This window comes from Stenella coeruleoalba (genome assembly GCF_951394435.1).
Source record: "Stenella coeruleoalba genome assembly, chromosome: 17".
NCBI lineage: Eukaryota > Metazoa > Chordata > Mammalia > Artiodactyla > Delphinidae > Stenella > Stenella coeruleoalba.
In genome coordinates, this window is record NC_137163.1 from 33,024,352 (window position 1) to 33,049,930 (window position 25,579).

The following is a 25,579-nucleotide window of genomic DNA, read 5'->3' on the forward strand; positions in this document are numbered from 1 at the left end:
GTGGAACAAATTCAGAAAAAAATGATGTAAGCCGTAAGTCTTCAACATGTTTAACTTGGGATTTGTCCATACACTTGGCTGTGTCTCCAAAATTCACCCATTCCTTCACAGAAGACAAACCATTATTCCTATATAAGTTGACGAGCATCTTGTAAACAGAACCATCTGCTATGAACATTCCAAAATGTGCATGTTCACAACACTGTAAATCAACTATACTTCAATTTTTTTAAAAAAATGTGCATGTTTACCACAGAAATGGTTCAGAGTGTAGAACTGCCTGGTGTCAAATTTATCAACTTAACATCGCATAACTCAGACCTTGACAATCTCCCTATGCATCTCTACGGGAGTATCCATGACACATGGTAACCTTAAAAAAAAAAAACAAAAAACAAACTGCTCTAATGATCAGATTACTGAAAAAGTATGAACTATAATTTACTCCAGCACAATGTTCAGTGTTTAAAAACTGGAACACTCAGTCATTAAGCTAGCATCTGTCAATTCTACCTAAGTCTAACAATCATATGATTTTTAAATTCCTCTTATCTTTCAGGAAGACTGATACAAAGACTAGATTGCGTAACAGTGCAGAAAAGAATAGCTGACAAACTGCATAGGCAACTTGCAATGCTTCTGACCAAATGAACTGCATTTGCCCTAAATACTTACTTCCCTAAAAAATGTGCGCAAACCTTAAACTATACTCAGGACATCCCACTGATGATTTAAAGAAAGATCTAGAGAGCTACTGAGGTGATTTATAAGGATCCAAGTAAGTGTTAATAATTATATTCTCAGGAACCTCCCTTCTCACTGTCCTCTTCGTTGTCATGACCTAACATTGCAATGAGGCTGGTGGGACTGCAGAAAGGACAATCACCTCAGGGGGGGGCAACCACGAAAAGTTTACTTAATTAAAAACCTATAATCAAGAAACCAAGAGACAAAAAACCGACTGATGGTAAGAACTGAGACTATCATCAAAAATTACTTTCACATTTGCTCTACTGAATGCATGGAATTATTAACCCTAAAAGCAGTTTGTTACTTTTGCTTTCATCCTCTCTTTTCCATTTTTATTGCCTAGTGCCTGCCCTTAGCTGACGTTTTCAGTATCTCTTGCATAATCTACTGTAAAACTAGCCCCCAACTGGCCTTTTGCCTCATGAGTACATCTTTAGGTCTATTTATTTACTTACCACATGTTGTTATGTCAAAAGATCTCTCTGCAACACCTCAGCCTCTACTACCAGAGTACTGCATTATGGTGGTTCTATCAATTCAGAAAAGCATAACAGCATAAACAAGAAAACCCTTCTGCACAGATTTTGAGATTAAGTTCCCCTCTATTCAGGTCTGTTCCCTTAAAGCTTTAATCAGAGGTACATTTCTAAGATTCTCCAAAATTCTGGTTTTTTACAAATTATACCTATTTACCTAAGCCCTAAGTATTTAGAAAGCTCTGTACGTCAAGAGTCAAAGGGATTGTAGACTGAGTCTGTCAATTAATCAAAATTCAGAAAGTTATTACAGATCCCATACCCATCTTCAGCTAAAATACACAGTAACTGAATTTCAAGTGACTAAACCTGTAGCCTAGAAAAATCTTTTAATGTAACTGAATTTTGAAGACAAAATCATCACCAAATAAATCTTCAAATAAATGGTATAACAGCCCATGTTCATGAATCAAAGACTTAATATGTCAGGATGGCAATACTGCCCCAATTACCTACAGATTCTACATAATCCCCCTCAAAATTCCAGCTGACTTCTAGCAGATATTTGACATGGTATTCCTAAAATTCAAATGGAAATGAAAGGAACCAAACAGCCAAAATAATCTTGAAAAAGACAAAGTTAAGTTGGAGAGCTCACACTTCCTAATTTCAAAACTTACTACAAAGCTGCAGTAAAGAGGGCAATGTGGTACTGGACAGGAATATGGAATACAAATGAGAGTCCAGAAATAAACCCTTACATTTATGTTCCATGGATTTTTGCAAGGGTGTCAGGACAGTTCAATGGAGAGAGAACAGTCTTTTCAACAAATGGACAACTGGATATCCACATGCAAAAGAATGAAGATGGACTTCTCCCTACCACCATATACAAAATTCACTCAAAATGGATCAAAGACCTAAATGTAAAAACTAAAACTATAAAACTCTTAAGAGAAAATACAGACATAAAACTGTGTGACCTTGGATTAGGCAATGTTTTCTTCCATACAACATCAAAAACACAAGCAACAACAAAAAAGAGATAAATTGGACATTAAAATTAAATGTTTTGTGCTTCAAAGGACACTATCTAGAAAGTGAAGACGACCGACAGAATGGGAGAAAATATTTGCAAGTCATATCTGATAAGAGTTGTATCTACAATATATAAAGAACTCTTACAAGTCAATAATCAAATGACCAATAAGCCAATTAAAAAACAGGCAAAGGATCCAAACAGACATTTCCCCAAAGAAGAAACACAAATGGCTAACAAACACATGAAAAGATGTTAAACACATTATTAGCCATCAGGGAAATGCAAATCAAAAACACAATGAAATTCTCTTTAATATCCACTAGGATGGCTATAATCAAAAATATGGATAGTAACAAGTATTGTCGACAATATGGAGAAATTAGAACCTTCGTACACTGCTGGTGAGACCGTAAAATGGTACAACCACTTTGGAAAACAGTCTGGCAGTTCTTCAAAATGTTAAAAGTACAGTCACATTGACCCAGCAATTCCACTCCTAGGTACATACCCAAGAGAAATGAAAACACATGAGCTCACAAATACTTGTACACAAATATTCATGGTAGCATTATTCATATGAGCCAAAAAATGGAAACAACCTTAATATCCATCAACTGATGAATGGATTAACAAAATGCAGTATATCCTCACAATGTAATATTATTTGGTAATAAAAAGAAATTAAATGTTGACACATGCTACAACACGGATGAACCTTGAAAACATTACACTAAGGAAAAGAAGCCAGTCACAAGAGATGACATATTGTATGATTCCATTTATATGAAATGTCCACAAAAAGCAAACGTGTAGTGTCAGAAAGTAGGTTAGTGGGCAGTGGGGGTTAGGGAGTAACTACTAATGGAAACAGGATGTTTATGGTAGTGGCAGGGGGATGAAAATGTACTAAAATTGATTGTGGTGATGGCTGCACAACTCTGTGAATATATGAAAAATCACTGAATTGTACACTTGAAGTAGGTGAACTGCCTAGCATGTAAATTATATCTCAATAAAAATATTAAAAGGAGTCACCATTTTCACACGTCAAACAGCTGTATTTTATTGCACATTAATTATATCTTCATAAAGATTTACAAAGAAAAAAAAGTCATTGTTTTCTAAAACCATTCCAATAAGCAGAATACACATGTGATAATAAACCCAATGCCCCCGTAGCCTAATAGCAACTCTCATTTTGCTCTAGCCTATGTATATAAATACATTACCCTTCTACAAATGCATCCAGTTTAGCCAGTTCATCCGACAAACCAACCAAGACATCCAGTGTGCCAACCTAGAAGGGAAAAACAACATTTCATTACTGAGATTTCATCCTGGTTTTTTTTTAAACAAGGTAATACAACATCTTGATTTGAAGGGCCTGCAAATCTTAAGTTCTCCATATTTTATTTCATAATATGCAAGTGTGGTTAAAAAATGTTTGCTAGACACTGCAAAGCTATTTATATGTACAAGATAATCCTCTAATTCACGGGCACAGCCACCACTTAGATGTGTAGATTCCACAGTAGCAGGCCTGTGCCTCTGCTGGTCCTGCCCAGTGGCAGTGGATCATTTGAAGTCATGGTTTACAAGAGCAGCTCCTAAGCAGGGGTCCAGGGTTGTGCATCAGAGCATCTGTAACTGAAATTGTGGTGTTTCTTTTTAAAGGAAACTTTATGATTATTATTATTTTGGGCCGTGCCACATGGCACACAGGATTTTAGTTCCCTGACCAGGGACTGAACCCGTGCCCCTGCAGTGAAAGCACGCAGTCCTAACCACTGGACCACCAGGGAATTCCCTGTAATTGAATTTGTACTCAACACTGTGTATATGTAAATGAGCGTGTTTTGGAAGAAATGTCCACAGTCTATATCAGTGTATCAAAGGAATTCGTAAGTCCTAAAATACTAAACCAGTGGTTTTAAGTATTTCTTAAATGAGTGTTGTATGTAACAGCCCCATTTGGTTAACCAGAAAAATATAAGTATCATGATCTTTTCCATTCTTTACAGAAGTTCAGTCAACCGATTACTGGCAGCCTGCTTCACTTAGAGGCTGCTACATTACTGATGTTTGATAAATGTTAAATAGATAAACTAGATTAAATAACTAGGATAGATTTGCCAAGTATAATTAAAGAGGTGCAATGGTAAAACATTTACAACATCAGTGAGTATTACATGAATTTAATAACAGAAAAATGGATTCACTGTGATATTTAAGAATACATAGTCCTAAGATTTTTCACTTCTAAAAATCATATTTAAGTAATACATCGAGTATTTTCATAAGATTTCTCATTAAAATTTAAATTACAATTTAGAACAGCACAAAAGTTTAGGAAAAATGTTATTTTGTTTTGGTAGTTTCCTTCAAGACATCTCAATTTCCTTATTATCTAAAATTTGAAGATCAGAAAGAACAAGATAAGTTTTAAATTATGCCAATCCCTAGAGATGAGAGTTTTCTTTTGAAGGAACCTGGATATCTCATTTCTACCAAAAGGTAAGCAGAGACAACTGTCCTCTCCTTCATGATGAACGATTTTGCACAGCACAGTTTTACCTTTAAGTCAGGAATATTGAACTTTGAAGTAGCTGCAAGATTGTTGTTCTTCGTAGTTGCCGCATGCAATTTCTCCCATGTTTGCTGACATGTTTTCTCCCCAGGAGCTGATATAAGCCAGAACTCAGTCATGTTGGTTACCAGATATTTCTTCCAAAATCAAGACAGACTCTGAAATGTAAAACAAAACAAACTAAAAGTACATTCAATATCACTTGTTTCTAAATTATTTCTGAGTGATAAGCATAGCCTGTTGCAAAACTATCAATAATTCAACACTGGCATACAATCCTAAGCAAAGTCAAATCTACTTACCTGGATGTAAATCCATATAAATGGTAAATGGTGATTTATTTATGATACTAGGAGAAAGAGATGATAAAGACCTAATACATGAAGTACATAATTTTTTTAAATTACAAAACATCCTAAAATGGGAATTAGTCAAGAAGTGAGACTACCCAAAATATCAGCCACCAATAGTTTCATTCCACAAAAGAAGGTGGGAGAGTCACAAATTTATAGGTTTATCTTAAATTTTTAAAACATAAAACCAAAATAGGAAGTAAAAAAACATGCATAACTCTTACCTTTGAAAAAGAATTGAATCAATGCATTTGAACAGTAGCCACCAAATAAATTTGCCACATCTGGCTTAGCAAATCCTACAAGGTCAGCCAAATTGGTGGTTAATTTTCATCCATATTCAATCTAAGGGAATCTCCTCAATCTCTAGCATATACTTAGTGGCCATCAAACGCTTACAAATTTGCAAAAAAAAAAAAAAACTTGACAATCAACCTTGTAAATCAGTCTCTTATTTAAAATATGACTTGGGGCAGGGAGGGATGCATAATACAGCACTATTGGATCTGAATTAAGAGGCTGTGGATCTCCCTTTCCAGAGTTCCATTAAGACAAAACCAACCCTCTTCCACAATCTTTCTCCCTCTCCCCCTTTCCCTCTCTCCCTGACACACACACACACACACACACACACACACACGCATACACACGCACGCACACATGCACACACGCACACAGAGGAAAAGAAAGTCCAAAACCAAATCTACTCAGAATCTAAGTAGGTAAAAAACACAAACACAGAAGAACTCATAATACAATAGTGTCATTATTTCTACTTTAATATGCTTTCATTAGAACCACAATTAACTTTCTACTACCACTGCTTGTTTAACCTTTCCTGAAATTTGGAGTCTTAGGCAGAAAATAACGATCTTACAAAGTTGTCCTGATAATCAATCAAATAATGAATATGAAAGAACTTTGTAAATTTAAATTTCCTTTAAAATGTAAAGTATTATAGTTAATCGCAATGGACTTTCATAATTTCAAAAGACAGCTGAAATTAAAGTAATCCTACCGGACTTCCCTGGTGGCACAGTGGTTAAGAATCCGCCTGCCAATGCAGGAGACAAGGGTTCGAGCCCTGGTCCGGGAATATCTCACATGCCATGGAGCAACTAAACCCGTGAGCCACAACTACTGAGCCTGCACTCTAGAGCCCGCAAGCCACAGCTACTGAGCCCACGTGCCACAATTACTGAAGCCCGTACTCCTAGAGCCCACGCTCCGCAACAAGAGAAGCCACTGCAATGAGAAGCCTGCGCACCACAACGAAGAACAGCCCCCGCTGGCCACGACAAGAGAAAAGCCCGTGCGTAGCATTGAAGACCCAATGCGCATAGCACTGAAGACCCAATGCAGCCAAATAAATAAATAAAATGTTTAAAAATAAATAAAGTAATCCTACCAGGTCATTACACAATTGAAGGTGACCTGAACATATACGCCATTCAATATTCTTATTTTTTTCTAACTTCCATTTCAAGAGCATCTACCACATACTAGGTACTGCTCTAAACGTTTTATACGTTATTATTTCAATTAATCTTCCTAACACCTCTACGAGATACATATCAATCTCCCCACTTATAGATTTTTTTTTAGTAAATTTGTTTATTTATTTTTGGCTGCATTGGGTCTTCATTGCTGCACGTGGGCTTTCTCTAGTTGCAGCGAGCGGGCTTCTCGTTGTGGTGGCTTCTCATTGCAGAGCACGAGCTCTAGGCGTGTGGGCTTCAGTAGCTGTGGCACATGGTCTCAGTAGCTGTGGTGCATGGGCTTAGTTGCTCCGCGGCATATGGGATCTTCCCGGACCAGGGCTCGAATCCGTGTCCCCTGTATTGGCAGGCAGATTCTTAACCATTGCACCACCAGGGAAGTCCCCCACTTACAGATTTAAAAACCTACTCAGAAAGGTTAAACTGGTGAAAATAAAGATGGTGGTATTAAATGAATCTCGAGAATTGTACTTGGGCTTCCCTGGTGGCGCAGTGGTGGAGAGTCTGCCTGCCAATGCAGGGGACACAGGTTCGAGCCCTGGTCTGGGAGGATCCCACATGCCGCGGAGCAACTGGGCCTGTGAGCCACAACTACTGAGACTGCGCGTCTGGAGCCTGTGCTCTGCAACAAGAGGCCGTGATAGTGAGAGGCCCGCGCACCACGATGAAGAGTGGTCCCCGCTTGCCGCAACTAGAGAAAGCCCTCGCACAGAAACAAAGACCTAACAGCCAAAAATAAATAAATTAATAAACTCCTACCCCCACCATCTTAAAAAAAAAAAAAAAGAATTGTACTCTAAGATGATTTTTTCCAACATTCCTAAAAAGGCTGCACTAAGAGCTGCACTCTCTCAAATGGCCGACAAACTAAACACAGATTAATAGTGATGGTAAGCCCAGACAAAGCACTCAGCCTGGCCAGAAAAACAGTATCTGATGACCTGCAGATCACCTCCTCTCCCTGCAAAATGGCAGGTGACAGAATCAATTGTTAAGGTCTTCCTCATGATACTGTTAAATTATCTAAACTGCAGCTTCTTCAAAGACTGTAACCATATGAGCTATTACAGTAGATGTCACTATCATACCACTTAAGAGTTCTAGAAAATCTTTTTCAGCCAGCAGGTTTCCAAAGGATTTCAAGAAATATAGAAAGAGGACCATATTTCCTCATTTATAAATACCTGCCTGACTCTACAGAGCTTTCATCAGGATCCAATGAAATGATGCCATGGTAATTCTAAACAAAACTAGAGTCCCATCCTGCCTCTAAAGGCTGTTCCCAGTGTCCCACGTAGGAAATATCTTGTTTACTTACTACCTTGTAAATGCCACTATTATGCATTTATCACACTATTCTGCCTCATTTTTTTCACAACATCTTTTCCTCTCCACCTGACTGGGAAATCCTGAAGGGCCAGAATCATACCTTCTTTTCTGATGCTCTAAAAACCCAGCATATACAATTCCTGCCAACAGCAGGGATGTTATGAATAAATAAGAGACTTTATGAATAAGTCCTTGCTCGTTTTATGAATAAATGAAATATAATTATAACAATGCCTCTGAACCAATCAAAAAGTCTGATTAGAGAAAAAAAATAAGGGCCAAGAAAAATATTTCAATGTTTTTTAAAGCTTTTTTTTAAAATTTAGTCTTTCAGAAAACAAATTCTAACCTTAGAGTAGTATATAAATTAAAAATCAGTAAAGCTGCAGATTACTAAGCCTTTGTCTTTCATTATTTTACAGGTGAATATAGAAATATAAAAGAGAGGGATTGAGAAAGAACCTGTTGGTACTTCAGGCAAAGCCATGGCCTCAATTCTTCTATCCTCTGGTCAAAGCAAACTATATAAGAGGAGTCTGATGCGAAAGACAAGCGACTTAAGTATCTAAGGATAAATGTAAGAACTGCCTATGAGAAGAGCATCAATAAGACTTCTGCAAAATCCCTGTTTTTTGGTCCATTGTTATCCTGTCACTTAAACAAGTCACATAAAAAATTTCTCTTTGAAACTGAAGTACAATTTACGCTCAGTTCCAAAAAATCCCTATCTTTGCAGATGAACATATTTGTCGGGGGGAGGTCAAAAAGTGAAATCCCTGTTGCTAAACACATTTCCCCTTCTGAGCCACACAGACAGTCAAGACTGGTGTCCACTGGTTATCATCTCACCCAAGGTCTGGACACCTCCACTTCCGCTGACTGCTTCAACTGACTTGTTTTTATGCCTAATTATTTCCCTTTGTTTCATCTTGTATATTGGAAGTCAGGCATAAATATAGGCAAATCATGTGTTAAGCAAAAGAGAAAATGATTTAAAAGGCATTCCTCAAGACTCAGATCAAGGTTTAAGTCCCTCTGTTATATGTGTGTACACAGTTGCTCTCTTGATGATCTTATTTATACTCAAGGCAATTCCAGTCTAGATGCTGAACACTATTCTAAATTGTATCTCCAGCCTAGGCTACTCTGCTGCATCTAGAGCTGTACCCAACAAGTCTCCACAGCTGACTACAAGACATCTCCATCTGGATGTCTCCAAAAAAACCCAACATTTCTAGTCAAACTCCTAATGGCTTCCCCAAAACCTGGTCCTACTCCAGTGTTCCCTGAGTTAGCATAGTTAGTACCCCTGCAACATTAGACAACTATCAATAGAATTGTCAAATGTCATCAAGATAGCAGCCAACACTTATTGTGCACTTCCTATCTACCAGCACCAGTCAAAACACTTTACAAGGATTAACTCATTTGGTATATCTCATGGATAGTGGTTACAAATGAAGAAACCAAGGCACAGAAAATGCCTCATACATTATATGAAATATATAGTACAATATGTATCATGTCATATATCATATAAGTGCATATATTACATGCTAAGGATGAATGTATTATATGCTCTCACAGCACCTTTTAAGTATTTCCCTGAGCAACACTTTTTATTGCTGTCTTTCTACCAAATAAACTGTGCATTAGGGTAGGTGGAAACCATGATAGCTTTTGCTCACAACCGTACTCTCAGTACCTGGTACAGAGGCTGGTATGTAGAACCTCAAAAAGTATTTGTTGGGCTTCCCTGGTGGCACAGTGGTTGAGAGTCCACCTGCCGATGCAGGGGACACGGGTTCGTGCCCCGGTCCGGGAAGATCCCACGTGCCAAGGAGCAGCTGGGCCCGTGGGCCATGGCTGCTGAGCCTGCACGTCCGGAGCCTGAGCTCCGCAATGGGAGAGGCCACGGCAGTGAGAGGCCCACGTACCGCAAAAAAAAAAAAAAAAAAAGTATTTGCTGAATATTCTTGAATGAATAAGTAACTGTGAAGATTAAGTACGATAATAAAGTTAAAATACCTGGCTTATAACTGGTTCGCTCCCTTCACTTCCTCCATATTTTTTAAAGTCAATTTCATCGAAATATAATTTATATACAATAAAATGCACCCATTACAAGAGTACAATTTGATGAGTTTTTGACAAACATACACACCTGTATAACCACCACCAAAATCAAGATTAAGAACATTTCTGTCTTCCCAAAGCCTTCCCTCACACCAAGGCCCAGTCAATCCCTACCCTACTGCTGGCCCTGGGCAGGTGCCTATCTGCTTTCTGTCACACTATAGATTCATTTGGCCCGATGCAGAATTTCATTGTAAATGCAAGTGCACACTGCGTACTCTTTTGTATCTGGCTTCTTTTGCTCAGCATGTCTGTGATATTTGTCTATGGCCTGTGTATCAGTAGCAGTTCATTCTGTTTTATTGCTTAGTGTTCCGTGACATGAATGTACAATGGTTTGCTTACCCATTCACCTGCTGATAGACATTTGGACGATTACTGGTTTGGGGCCATTAACAATAAAGGTGCTATGAATATTCCTCTACAAAGCTTTTGTGAAAATACACATTCATTTCTCTTGGATAACCATCTAGAAGTGGAATTTCTGAGTTGAATGATTAGCATATATTTAACTTTATAAGAAGCCACCAAACTGTTTTCCAAAGTAGATGTAATATTTTATATTCTCATTAGCAAGATACACAGTTCCAGTTGTTTCACATGCCCACCAACACTTAGTGCTGTCAGCCTTTTTATTTTCAGCCATTCCAGGGGGTTGCAGGGGAATCTCACATTTCCACAATGACTACAAAGTTCAGGATTTTTTCATGTTCTTATCAACCATTTGTATATCTTCTTTTGTGAAGTTTCTATTCAAATCTTTTGTGAAATTTCTATTCAAATCTTGTGCCCAATTTTTTAAAAAGCTGCATTGATCTTACTGAGTTGTAGGAATTTTTTGTATGATCCTGATACAATTTGAGAGGTGTGTGTGTGCGTGTGTATTTCTTACATATTTTCTCGTGTCTTGCCCTTTCTTAATGGTGTTTTTGAGTAGAAGTTTTCAATTCTGATGTCCAGTTTACTGACTTTTTCTTTTATAATATATGAGTTCTGACATAAGAAAAATCTGCCTACCCCAGAGTCACAAGGATTTATCCTGTTTGGAGTTCAGAGAGATTCTTGAATCTGTGTTTATAGTTTTCAACATTCACTCATTATTTTCTTCAAATTTCTTTCCTGCTTCTCTTTCCCTTTTTTTGAGACAAAAATGGCATGTATATTAAACCACCTGATATTGTCTCACAGGTCACTGAGCTTCCATTCACTTTTTTTTTAAAATAACTTTATTTATTTATTTATTTTTAACTTTGGCTGCGATGAGTCTTTGTTGCTGCGTGCAGGCTTTCTCTAGTTGCAGAGAGTGGGGGCTCCTCTTGTTGCAGAGCACAGGCTCTAGGCGCACGCGGGCTTTAGTTGTGGCATGTGGGCTCAGTAGCTGTGAGCTTGTGGGCTGCAGAGCACAGGCTCCATAGCTGTGGCGCCTGGGCTTAGCTGCTCCACAGCATGTGGGATCTTCCCAGACCAGGGCTCGAACCCGTCTCCCCTGCATTGGCAGGCGGACTCCCAACCACTGTGCCACCAGGGAAGTCCCCCATTCACTTTTTTAAATTGTTTTCCTCTCTGGGCTTCAGTTTGGATACTTTCTTGCTACATCTTCTAGCTGGCTGACTTTTTCTTTAAAGTAATCTATTTGTCTCATGAAGTGAGTTTTTCACTTTAGATGTATTTTTCACCTTTATAAGTTCCATCTTTTAAAACTTCTCTTTCCTCATTATGTTCATGTTTTCTGTAAATTCTGAGCATATTTACAATTCACAACATTAAACTGCTGATCACTGGATTTTGTTTTCTTCCTTTTAAGAATGTTGTGCTTTGTTCTGGCGGTTACCTTACTTGAGCTTTAGCATGCTTCACTTCAAGGCTTGTTTTTATACTTTGTCAGGCTAAGTCTAAAGCTTTACTCTAGGGCTAATGTAGCCTTTCTACTAAGATCTGATCGTCTGGAGATTCCATGGGATGCCCCAGGGATTCAATAAGGTATTCATACGCCTTCCGGCCCCATGAGCTCTGGCAACTGTCTAAAGTTCTCTAGTCATTCTTTGCCAGGCCTCCTACAGAGAGAGACTCCTTTACAGATGGTGGGTTTTCTGTCTAGCTCCCTCCTGTCAGCCTATCCAACCCACGAATTCTAGCCAGATAAGCCTTCCCCAACTCCAAGCCTCCTCAACTCAGCAAGACCAACATGCTCTGCTTGGTCTCCTCTAAACCATGGTCCAGAGAGTGACTCCAGGCAGAAAGCCAGAGGGATTATAGAGCTCATTTCATTTGTTTCCTGTCTCTTGGTTCCTGTATTACCTCTGTTGTCCAATAACTGGAAGCAGTTTTTTCATATATTTTATCCAATTTTCTAGTTGTTTATGGTGGGAAAGCAAGTATGGTACCAGTTATTCCACGGTGGCCAGAAGCGGAAGTCTCCTCTTGTTTTGCTGTATGTATGGTTCCTGAGTTTTTGGTTTTGCTAGGGATTCGACCACAACCTCCCAGTCCCTCAGCCCCATGCTTTAACATTTAATAGAAAACAGGATTAACAAAAATGAACGTGAGAAATATAACAAGTCTAGGCTGAAAGACTGTAATAATACTATGTGTGGGAAGAATGGAGCACTGCTTTGGCAGTAAAGTGGAGAAATGTTCATTTCCGTTTAAAAAAAAAAAGGACAGATGTAGCTTGAATAAATGTCCCACACATATGTGTCATTAATTTTGCAAATGTATAGCATGCTCTAATGATTGATAAAATATAAATTCATTAAAAAGTATTAATAAAGACATAATAACTTGCCATCATTAATATTTCCTCAATCTAAAATAATTATATATCACAGGATAACCCAAAAAAGTTCTGTAACTTTTTTAAAATGGGACAATTTCTAGAAGGCAGTTTGTCAATGTTAATCAAAAGCCATAAAAACGTTGACACAGCTTTAAGAAAGAAGACTATATATAGGTATAAACATTAAATTGTTTTAAAAAACCCATTAAAGATTATCTCTTGGGAGTGGATTATGAATGTTCATTTTCATTCTTTCTGCGTATTCCTGTTTCCTAATTTTTTATTAATGAATTACTACATGTAAATGCCAGAAAAACCCCACACACTTCATTTAAAAAAAAAAAATGGGGCAATATCCTCACACTTGAAAACACTGAAAAGTTTAGAGACCGTTAAATGGCATGGCAACAAAGAACCCTGGGTATAAATACAAAAGATAAAGGCAAAGCTGGTTAGTAAAGCTGGTTAGTAGTAGCTGTGTCTGAAGTATGAGATCAAGGTTGGTAAACAGCCTTTTTATCTCACTGGGAATTTCAGTCAGAAAGAACCTAAATGCCAACTTCAGGAAGCATAGTGTAACGGCCACAGCACTGAACTGAGAATATGAAGACTTGGAATCTAATCCCAATTCTGCATATCACTGTCTGCGTAAATTTCATTTGTAAAATGAGAGGACTGGATTACCATATCCAGGATCCTTTTTTGCTCCTGTATTCCATGAATCTATACTGGCTAAGACCCAGGATTCTTTTTTTTTTCCTATTTTCTTGTTAAGTCCCTCAAGTAAATCAGATGATCGGACAGGTTTCAGAACCACTATAGTAAAACAGGAATTTCCATGATTATATAGTGAGTTACATAGTAAATGTTACAAGAAATGGCAAATATTCCTTAATAAGATGGCTAAATGTCATACCATCATTATCAAGAATCACGCAGCATTGTTAGTTCTATAATACAGGAATGATTTTTGTTCTATGGAGTTCAGAAACCTTAACTACATGAACCCACGTTTTGCATGCTTTCTATGGCAGCTTACAAAGTTAAAAAGTGAAAAGCAATATGATATATGAAATCAAGTACAGAACAATACGAAATCTGGGTAAACTACTGCTTTGCTCAAGAAATACACAATTTTATTTCATTTATGAAGGACAGAACATAGAGGATTTTAATGCCCTTTGTACAAATAGGTGGTTTTGTGACCATAGTGTTAGAATCCGGATTCATTCCCAAAACTTCTTGAAAAACTTTTCCAGCACTAAAAACATTGCTCTAGGGCTTCCCTGGTGGCACAGTGGTTGGCAGTCCGCCTGCCGATGCAGGGGACACAGGTTCATGCCCCAGTCCGGGAAGATCCCACGTGCCGCGGAGCGGCTGCCACCAGCGGCTGAGCCTTGGCCGCTGAGCCTGTGCGTCCGGAGCCTGTGCTCCGCAACGGGAGAGGCCGCAACAGTGAGAGGCCCACGTACCGCAAAAAACAAAAAAAAAAAAACATTGCTCTAGGTGATAGGAGGCTGAGTTACTTACAAAAACTTATGCCCCTAGTCCTGCTTCTGCTCAGAAATAAAATTCAAATCTCCCATTCTTCACAGTCATCACTACTAATGTCCTTCGTCTGAGTTTTTCTGCCTCATCTTCACAATGTTCTGACCTCCCTTCATCCATCTTTACCTCAGGCCTGCCTGTAGTCTCTTTCTTACTTGCCTCTGCTCAACAGTCCATTTTGCAGAAAGCAACCTCTTTCCTATTTCAATCAACTCAAAATTCTCTTAACAAAAAGATTTCCGCAACCAAGTCCAACCATGCACCAAATCCATTCATATAATCCCAAACTATTTCTCCCTCAACCCGCATGTCCACTGAAATCCGTGTAATAGACTGCATTAAAGCAGACATCTATTTTACGTTTTTTTCCGCCCAAATATCTGTTTGACTGTAACTGCTTTCAAGTTAGGGTCGTATCATTCATCAAATGTTTTAGGTGCTTAAATTCCCAGGACTGTGGTAAGCTCCCAGAACTGTGGTAAGAAGCAAAACAAAATGTACTCCCTGTCTTGAAGGAGCTTATACTTGTGTGTGGGGGTGTGTATGTGTGTGTAGGCCTCTACAAGTAGGTAGGTCTGTGTGTGCAGGGAAAGGTAGGAAAACAATGCAGATGACAAGATAAAAAAAAAAAAATCAAGGCAGAATACACTGGAGGCACAAGAGAAACACTAGTCAAATTTTAAAACACTTCTATCTTGTCTGACTACAATAAGTATTTTTTTGTTTTTAAAGCAGTAACAATTCTTTTTCAAAATGGAAGGAAGGAAAAGAGAGAAGAAAGGAAATCCTGGGTCCAAATCTCTGAGACTGTTTATTTCATTACTGTATCACCCACTTATGAGAATTTAAAGGCAGTGGATTATTTTCCTACGGCAAGGATTTGAATTTAAAATAAAAAGAGTAAAGTAGTAACTATCACAACAACACAAAAGGTGGGGATAATAAACCCAAACAGCTACTAGCATTTCTTTTGTAAATGAAGGTATCAGCCTGACCCAGGATAGGGGCAACCACAGAAAACAGTACAGCACCCCTATACGTGCTCCAATACTTAAGTCCTTTTAATGCTTTCAAGGAACCAATATTTTAGTCTCTGAAATGCAACCACCTTTCACAGTAAATTAAATTTCTCAATAAAGGCTGAACGTGGTCTAAATGCAAAACAACTTCCTTTTTCAGTCCTTGAAAATACCAAGTCGTTTACTAAAGTGACTTATTTCAACAGGCACAAGAAGGCATACCTCGGATATCAGTGAAATATCACATAGCCTTCCAATTGTGACACATCAACTTTTAACAGAATTGATCAGTGCAAAACATTTACCACAATCCATTCATCTTAAAAAGTTGCTACATCCTTCCCCTAGAAATTTTTAACACCATACAAATAAAGAGTAAGAATAACTGTTTCCTCTCTGAATGTTAAAATTCTAGCCTTCAAAACAGAAGCACCTTAACTGGGATTGTGGGAGGGACTTGCTCACAATAAAACTTGTTTTAAAAGTTCCCAACAACAATGGGGGATTTTACCTTCCAAGAGACTTTGTCATTCATACAGAAGGAAATTTTTAAATTATCAGGACACACATCTTCTTTAAAAAATCTTAACTTTTGTGTTGTTTTGTTTTCAACTGAAACAGTACCTATAAATGCTCTATAATCCTTTTAAGAATTACCTGAATTTCATGCCATAAATATACTGAAATATGAAAGACAATTTAATCTTTGATGTATTTTATAACCAACTGCCGTCTTTTTATTTTACAGTTGGCTAGAAATAAATGTGTAAGAACCAAGCCTTACTTAGGCATAGATGCTGATCATAAAACCTGAAACCAGCTAACAACTCATAACACAATGTTAAAAACCTCTTGCAATTTCTGCTAAAGCAAGCTGAATCAACAGGCAAGGAGGGCACTGTACCCCCATTACTAAAGGAACCATCGGAACCTTCTGAGGGCCCAGAGACTTTCTCTCTGCCACAGGCAACTCAACACTGACCCAGGGAGCAAACAATTCCTTCCATGCCAGGCAACTCCCTGATTCTACACTCATGGCTCCCAAAACGTTACTTCCCTTCTCTTTCAGGCTGTTATTTTATAACAGTGACTGGACCACAGCACCATGTTTTCCACGAGAAGGTGCTGATATCTCTAAGACAATGTATTCTAGCCTGAAATTCAACAAGCCAAGGATCTAAAACAAGCTTGTCGCCCCCAATTCATCACTCAAGTAAGCTTGAGATCCTGTTTCCCGGTAATGACAACCACTTATTGAATATGTGCTATGTGATTAGCACTTCAATATGCTAAGCAATTTTGTAGTTGATTCCTTCAAAGAAGATGGTATCACCAACCCCACTTGCAGATGAGAGAACAGTTAATGAAATTTCTTGCCCAAGGCCACAGAGCTAGTGACTACATACATTTCACTTGCTAGTTTATTAAAACACTGCTCTTAACCTCTATATCCCCAACATCTAGTAGAGGGCCTGTCACTAACAAGCACTCGGATATGTGTCCCATAAGTAAAGGATGGCACCACATGGGGTGTTTCACAACCAAATGGTACCTCTCTCCACCAGGAGGAGCTTGGAAATGTCTGGGAGCATTTTAGGTTGTCCCAACGTGGGGGCCACTACCACCATTTAGCGGATGGGGACCAAACAAGGGACAGTCCTGTCCAAAATGCCAAAAGCACCCACTGAGGAACACTGAACTATAGGCTGGTTCACAAAGAAAACCTTTCATGGTAAAGTCAATCCACATGTTAACCAGCTTAATTTATAAATAACTTCCTATTCATGGATAGTTTGCTTAAAATATCTTAAAAGATACATCAATCTCTTTCTATAAAACACCATTTTTGCATTTACCTGCATTTTATTTTCAAGTACAGAGCTAAGGCTCCATCTTCTATCCTATGATGTAACCAAAGCACATCTCCTCCACTGCCCACAGGGCTCCTCTTGGAACTCTATAAATGTATAGCAGATTTGCTACACATCTGGAACAGGATTTTGCTTCATTATCAAGAATACAGTTTGAATTTTCTAGTTCCAAGGTTCACTCTTGTCAAAGGGAAATTTTAGACTGCCCTGCTTCACTGCCTGAGCTATCTTGCCAAGGCCACCGTGCTAATGGTTTCTACTATGTCTTCAAAACATCAGTGAAATGTGAACCAAACATGAATTAGTTTATAACTAAAATGGTATAAAATTCCACATCCAAAGGGTGAAAAAGGTTTACTCCAGCACATAGATCAGAATATGTACAAGAATAAAATTTAACTAGGAGGTATTTGGTCAGAACTGCAGCAACGCCTAAGCAGGCTCAAGTGCAAAAGGAAGACTGACCGCTTGGGGATTGGAGCACAAGAAGATCCTTTGGCAAAGGTTTATTTTGGCATACCAGCTTTGCTCTTTAGCCAATGCAACTATGTCGCAAGCTGTGGAAATAATTACAGAATCAAAATTTTGAAGCCCAAACGTTTCTTTTTAGGTAGAGAAAACTAATGTAAATAAGGCTCTTAAGACTAATATGCCAAAAAATAAAAATGATCATTTCCTGCCCAGTTCTAAAAGCAGTATTACACTAACCACCTAGCTCTCAGCATTTACTTTAGTCAGATCCCGAGTACTGTTTCTTTAGATTTTATCTAGTCCCTGCAAGATACACCAAAAGAGTCTGAGACACAAACCCGAGGCTCCGTCTTCAGCACAATTTGAGACTTGCTTGTTGCCAAAGAACCGTGATTGACAAGCTGAGTACCTTTTGCCCACCTTGTTGCTCATTATCTCCTCCAGCTGAACTGTAAACTGAACCGCTTCACCCAAGCCAACAGAAAAGCAGTTTTTAAAGCACTGACCACCACTGCCAAATCCCTTTGAAGCTGTCCTACTCAAAAAGGTTCACCAAAAGTGCTGAATCAGAGATTACAGTGCACTACAAAAAACTCACCCTTCTCTCTAGATGTGATTGTGGTTAAGTACTGTGCAGGTAATCGGCAATCAGAAGACGACAGAAGTTATGCTAGACTTAAACACATCACTTGATGTCCATTTCTAGGTCCAAGGGTCTAGATAGGTCCCTAACTATACAATGAATGGCATTTTCATCTACTTTCTCTCAAAGACCTGTGAGAACAAAATAAACATGAAAGGTAATTCCTGTGACTACTGTTCAATAGAAGATGTTCCGGAGTAGATGACAGTACCAAAGGATAAGTTTGGAAGGCCAAAACAGATCTTTGCAAAGGAGTCTCCCCTCAACCCCCAAAGGATCCAGTCTCCCCTGTGTACTTCAGGACTGCTTTGGGGGTAGCTATAACTACCCTCAGTGAAGAGTGCAAACAGAATCTAACCAAACTTTCCTTCCCCTTACTCCTCTGTTTCTCAGGTGATTCAATTTGCCCGTGTGATTCTCCCCTCAAGCTCCTTTTCAGGGGTTTCTTGCCTACCCTTCCCCCATTCTAATAAAAAATGGTTTGAGTTCTCTGGATTCTCGTTCTTTCCCCTGCCCACAAGGACCCTGCGTCCTCTCTGAAGGGCTCCTAGACCCTTTAAACTGCCACCCCCATAGCAAGCGCGTACACCCAGTGGAGGCTCTCGCGGTCGCTGTGACCTCACACACACCACCCCGGATCTTCATCTGGGCCACTCAGCCACCTTTCATCCCCCTCAATCAAGCGGACGAGCATTCACTGGGATCCTCACCCCAATCCAAAGAGAAATGTCCCAGACCGGAATTTTTATTTCTTCCTCTGCCACTGAGTACCCCCTGGGGCCCTTTCTCTTTTTCCCTCCTTCCTCTTCCCTAGAGACAGAACCTAGGCCCAAGGCGGCGACGAACCCGCGCCGAGAAACCAGACACAGCCGCCCAACCGGCTCCAACGCCTCAGCCTCGGCCCCCGCGCCCGCCCCCATCCCTCCCCGGCCGCGACCGCAGCGCAAGCTTCGGCCTGGCCGGGGCTCCCCATCCGGTGTAGCCATCGCTCACTGACCCAGGGAAGTGTCAAACGAGGAACTGGCAGCAGTAACAGGTACAGAGGTGTACAGCCTGGCAGACGTTAACGGCTCAGCGCTCCATCCCTACCCGACCTAATCTCCGGCCTCACAGCTTCCTCGACCCCAGAGCCCACGAAGCAAGTCACGTGCCAGCGGGAGCGGTCAGCTGACCGCGGCGCTCGCCGCTCCGCCTACGCGCGCGCCACTGCGCAGCCGCCGCGGCCGAGCCCTCGAAAGAGGGGCGGGGCCGGGCGGGGCGGGGCGGGCCTGGGAGGCTCTCGGGGGATCCAAGGAGAACCGGGAGTCGCGGCTGGCGGCCGCTGTTCCGCGATTGGGTAGGGTTCCTGCTTCTCCCTGTGTCCGGCCCGAGTCTCGTGCGCCACTTGTGAATTTCACGGCCACCATCCCTACGGTTATCCCACTTCTTCAGGTTTCTGCAGTTTGGAATTTGTCTCCAGCCCCTACACAGGCTTCTCCACTCGGGGTTTTCTTCGGACAGCCCGGTTTTCTGAGTAATATCCTTAATAGTTCACTTCGGCCGCTGATTCACCTTTTCCTTCCAGTCCACTTCAGGTTAATTCCATAAATGTTCATGGAGCATTTACTGTGCGATAGTCACTGTGCGAATTTTCTTAGGATTATCTGCTGGCGTGAATCACTCCTTGCAGGAGAGAGCCTGTTTTCTAGTTCAGGGGTATGTGAGGCGTGTATTAAATATCATAAATAGTTGGCACCACATTAGATAGTGGGAAACCAAGTAAGGTTACGCGGCAAAGGCATGGACAGGAGAAATCATGTCCTTTGGGGGAAAAAAAGGTAGCAAGCCGCTCTTTTGAGCCCTGCATATTTCATTGGCTGGGGAAGGTAGGTGGTATTATTCTAATTTAGAACATAGTTTTAGAAATGGTAAAGAACTTTGTGATTTTCTAATTCAGTGCTTTTATATTTACAAATGGAGAAGGTGAAGAGCCAGAGGTCACAGAGCTGTTTAGCACAAGAGAATAGACATACCTGGTTTTAAATCCTGGCTCCACTGCTGACCAGCTATGTGACCTCAGGCCTGTAAACTTCAGCTTCTTCACCTGTAAAATGGCGGTAATAATACATCCCTTATAGGGGTGTTGTGAAGATTAAATGACGTGTACATTTGGCATAGTGCCTGGCACATATGAAACACCCAGTAAATGGTTGCTATTATTACTATATATTATAGGACCCAGGTTTTTTGACCTATCTTATGCCTTTTCTGCTGTTGTGTCCCTGCAGAAATTCACCACAGAATTTCTTAGAGACTTAGTAATACATCGGACAAAAAGTAACAACCAACCAACCTATCCCCAACCTGATGCTTTTCACCAGTTTTGGGTGATGTGCAGGCAATTCCAACAACCAGTTCTGTAACACAACTTTGGAAACTTGTCAGGAATTCCAAGGGCTTTATCTGGCATCACAAAACATGGGCCTAAAGGCAATGTTTTGTTAGATCTGTACTGTCCAATACAACTTTCTTCAGTGGTGGAAATGGTATTCTGTGCTGTCCATATCGTATCCACTAGACTTACATGGCTCTTGAGCAGTTGATGTGTGGCTAGTGTGACTGAAGGACTGAATTTTAAAATTTATTTCACTTTAATTAATAAAAATTTAAATACCCAGAGGAGGCTAGTGACAACTGCTTTGGGCAGTGCAATATTAGGGTCTGCATTTAAAACCTTTTGGTTTCTTTATGTTTGCATATGGCCCTGAAGCAGAATTCTCATGTCCATTTCTTAATTTTTGAACTCGAGTACATCTACTTCTGATGTCCAGACACTTTCCAATGTTTTAAACACCATGTTATACTTGAGAGGCAGTATAATGTAGTGCTCAATAAATGTTAGCTCTAATTATCATTAGACCTAGCATATCTCATTTAAAAATCTAGCAAATATGTTTAGAATAAGCAGGGCATGATTGCTTTCTAATGGCTTCTAATAGTAAGGGAACGTATTTTACAAAGAGTGCGAAGCTTGCTTTTTGATACAATGCATAGGAGCATCCTAGGTATCTAAGTATGTGTAACAGGCATGACACACCTTTTCCTCCATTTCCAAGTATCTAAATATTCCCCATCTGGAAGCACCTTCTAAGGCTTAAAGCACTGAAAAAATGTGTAGAGAAGATATTTTTTTCCTCATAATTTTGTCAAGGGAAAAAGATAAATGTTTTAATGAAACAAAGTGGGGAAAGTATTTGAAACTACTAGGACAATAGGAATCAAAATCATTTTTCACCCCCCTATAATATTAAAAATATCTTGAAAGTTGGTACTGATATTCCTCTTAGAAAAGGAAATGTCCTTGTTTAGGAAAATACTTTGATAAACTAGAGGGCTGGAAGATAAACTGAGAGCTTGGGTAAATGGAGACAAAGACACAAAAGACATAAGTAAGCTAGTTTCCAATAGAGATTGGAAAGGAACAGAAATGGGGTGGGGGCGGTGTTGGAATGTGAGGAAGGCATAAGGTGCAGAGAGCAGAGAAAGAAGAAAGCAACACGATAAAGAACTTGAAAAAACACAACTGTTTAGAACCCCGTTTTAGATCCCTTCAATTGCTATGATGTAAATCCATTGCCATCTGCCCAGACGTTTAATGAACTCAAATGCTTTAATGAACTATTTTTTATTTGGTAGAAATTTATGGTATACAGGTGACATTATATAAAGATCTCAGACAAATTAATCATAACAATACTAAGACCCCCACATGCAAATGAACAAAAAGCACAAAAAATTGAGAAAAAAAGAAATACCACTGGCTAAAACATATAGGGAAATGTACACTCTTACTAGTGCTCAAAAATATAAATAAGATAGCAAATATAAATATTTATCAAAGTAAGTAAATAATATGTAAAAATAAATATGAATAAGAACCTGTATTAGCAAAGATAGAAATATGTACATAATAGCCAGTGCTGGTGATGGTGTGATAAGACAGTCTCTTACACTGCTAGTGGAAATGTAAACTGGTACAACTTTTTTTTTTTTTTTGCGATATGTGGGCCTCTCACTGTTGTGGCCTCTCCCGTTGCGGAGCACAGGCTCCAGACGCGCAGGCTCAACGGCCATGGCTCACGGGCCTAGCCGCTCCGTGGCATGTGGGATCTTCCCGGACTGGGGCACAAACCCGTGTCCCCTGCATTGGCAGGCGGACTGTCAACCACTGCGCCACCAGGGAAGCCCGGTACAACTTTTATGGTCAGCAATTTGACAGTATGGATGAGAAGCCTTAAAAATGCTTATTCCATTTTGATCCATATTAGGATGGAAATAATGGAAAAGGTAGGAAAATATTTATGCAAAATATATTCATTACAATATAATGTCTGTTTTCATCATCAACAACATTAAAGATTTAGTTGAAGAACTAAGCCCCAATGAAGATGAAGCATTGAAAATGATTTGATGTGTATATCTGGAATTTTTAGAGGATAATGTTCAGGGTTAATGAATAGGATACACTGGGGAATTCCCTGGTGCTCCAGTGGTTAAGACTCCATGCTTTCACTGCTGAGGGCCTGGGTTTAATCCCTGGTCAGGGAACTAAGATCCCCCAAGACATGCGGCACAGCCAAAAAAAAAAAGAGTAGGATACAGTAGGCCAGTGGGTCTCAGCTAGAGGACATTTGGCGATGTCTGGAGACGTTTTTGCTTGTCACAACCTGTGGAGAGGGAGACGCTACTGGTATCTACTGAAATCAGGGTAGAAATCAAGGACGCTGCTAAACATCCTACAATGCACGGGACAGCTCCACAACAAAGAATTATCTGATCCCAAAAGTCAGTAGTGCTGAGGCTGAGAACCCTAGTACTGGACCCACAGGTTCTCAGAGTCCCAAATTCTTGACGAACAACATAGTATATAATAGTCTCAGTTTTTTATCTGTGAAACTGAGACAATATTAACCTCTGTTTTAAGAATTACGTGGAATCATGTAATAAGTTATGGTCACACTGCTGCTTTGAGATGTCAGCTAGGCTCACTCACTAGCTAGGAGCTTGGCTCCTGTATGCCAGCCTCTCAGTGAATTCCTAACTCGTCACAATCACAGATTTCTAGGTATCATGTCCCTTGCTTGGGAAGAATAGAAACAGAAAATTTTTTTTCAATACATGCCAAATATTTACAGAATCACAGCTTTTTAAAACATGTTTTCATTTATTTCTGTTATAACAATGAATACATATTAATTATTTAATAATTAGGTAGCATAGATAAGCAAAAAGACAAAAAACATCACCCATTATTCTATGACTCAAGATCACTAGGGTACATCCTTCGAGAATATTTCTATTCAGTTGCATGCACATATGCCACCTGTGCCACAGGCTCAGGGCAGCAGGTGGAGAGGGTCTGTGTCTAACCCCCCCCAGAGCAGGAGTCAAGGACATCTGTCCTCCTGGTGCCCCAGTTACCTGCCGATGACCAGGGTCACCGCTAATGCCTCCCCATCCATGAAGCCGTTCTGAACCCCAGAATCACATAGGACAACAATAACAACAGCTGGACTTCAAAAGCACTTAGCTTTGTGCCCAACACTCTTCTGTGCTTTGCATATAACTCATTTAATCCTCACAACAATGCTTTGAGACATGTATTACTATTATCCCCATTTTACATATGAGAAAACTGGGGCACAGGGTGATTATAATTTGACCAGTTAGGAAGCAGCAGATCAGAGTTCTGAACCCAGGAAGTATGGTTCCTGGGTCCATGCTCTTAACCTTGTAGCATAAAGCCCCTCTTTGCACTGTTTCTTTTTTTTTTTTTTTTTGCGGTACGCGGGCCTTGCACTGTTGTGGCCCCTCCCGTTGCGGAGCACAGGCTGCTGACGCGTAGGCTCAGCGGCCATGGCTCACGGGCCCAGCCGCTCCGCGGCATGTGGGATCTTCCCGGACCAGGGCACGAACCCGTGTCCCCTGCGTCGGCAGGCGGACTCTCAACCACTGCGCCACCAGGGAAGGCCTGCACTGTTTTTTAACCACACTCTTTTTATACTCTGAATTCTCATGGCACTTTTATGGCATTTAGCTAATTTCACTTACATTTTATCAACTTTACCAAGACCACCTTTTGCTCAGAGAGTCTTGAATGTGCATTGTACATAGTAAGCGTGCAATAGGTGATAACGAAATAGATTTCACAACTAAAGGAAAGGCCAGATTTTCAAACATTTTATGTCAGAGGGGAGGGGAAGAGGTTATCTGAGTAATTAAACCTATCAGTTCCTCTCTTCTGTTCTCTGTATTCTTGGTTCCTGAATTAATAGAAATTATCATCTTTGTCATTATCTCCTTGGAAATGTTATGAAAACTTCTTGGGAGGAGGAAATGGTTATAGAAGTAGGAAGATAAAATCTTTTTTAAAGTACTTCTGCCCTGTCACCTTCATTTCAAGATTTTGCTCCCTTTACTACTACCTTCTAATTTTCTCAACCCAGCTCTAAATGACACAGTGGGAAAGATTTTGAAGAACTACTGTTCTGTACTGAGAAGTAGTTGCCAATGGACTAAATCTATTTAATTTTCATCTTATTTACAAGTAATAGCACAGGAAGTTATTATTCAGTAGTTATAATGAACCGATCGGTTAAGGTTGAAAAAAGGCAAAAAACATGCCCCCATGCAGTGGTTAAGAATCCGCCTGCCAATGCAGGGGACACAGGTTCGAGCCCTGGTCCAGAAAGATCCCACATGCCACGAAGCAACTAAGCCCACGCGTCACAACTACTGAGCCTGCACTCTAGAGCCCGCAAGCCACAGCTACTGAGCCCATGTGCCACAACTACTGAAGCCCGTGCTCCTAGAGCCCACGCTCCGCAACAAGAGAAGCCACTGCAATGAGAAGCCCGCACACCACAACGAAGAGTAGCCCCCGCTAACTGCAACTAGAGAGAGCCTGTGTGCAGCAACAAAGACCCAGTGCAGCCAAAAAAATTAATTAATTAAATAAATAAATTTATTTTAAAAAATGCCCCCCAAACGGATGTATTTAGTAATTATAAAACGTTTTACCATTATTCTATTTATTGTTA

The 25,579-nt window shown here is 39.9% G+C and overlaps 1 protein-coding gene across 5 annotated transcripts in view; it reads right to left on the reverse strand.

Moving 5' to 3' along the window:
- The window catches only part of ATP6V1C1 (ATPase H+ transporting V1 subunit C1), a 41,638-nt gene extending 21,893 nt beyond the window's left edge, over positions 1–19,745 (reverse strand). The window contains exons 1-5 of one of the 5 annotated variants that reach the window (XM_079901328.1): positions 19,498–19,745; positions 18,456–18,631; positions 5,433–5,507; positions 4,843–5,013; positions 3,498–3,565 (exon numbers count right to left, since the gene is read on the reverse strand). In XM_079901328.1, coding sequence (XP_079757454.1) covers positions 3,498–3,565; positions 4,843–4,974 — 200 coding nt within the window. In that variant the 5' untranslated portion in view covers positions 4,975–5,013; positions 5,433–5,507; positions 18,456–18,631; positions 19,498–19,745. Of the gene's footprint in view, positions 1–3,497; positions 3,566–4,842; positions 5,014–5,432; positions 5,508–18,195; positions 18,417–18,455; positions 18,632–19,497 lie in introns of those variants that run through there. The other 4 variants (XM_079901330.1, XM_079901329.1, XM_079901331.1 and 1 more) reach the window with 4 other exon arrangements.
- Positions 19,746–25,579: the final 5,834 nt, after the last annotated feature.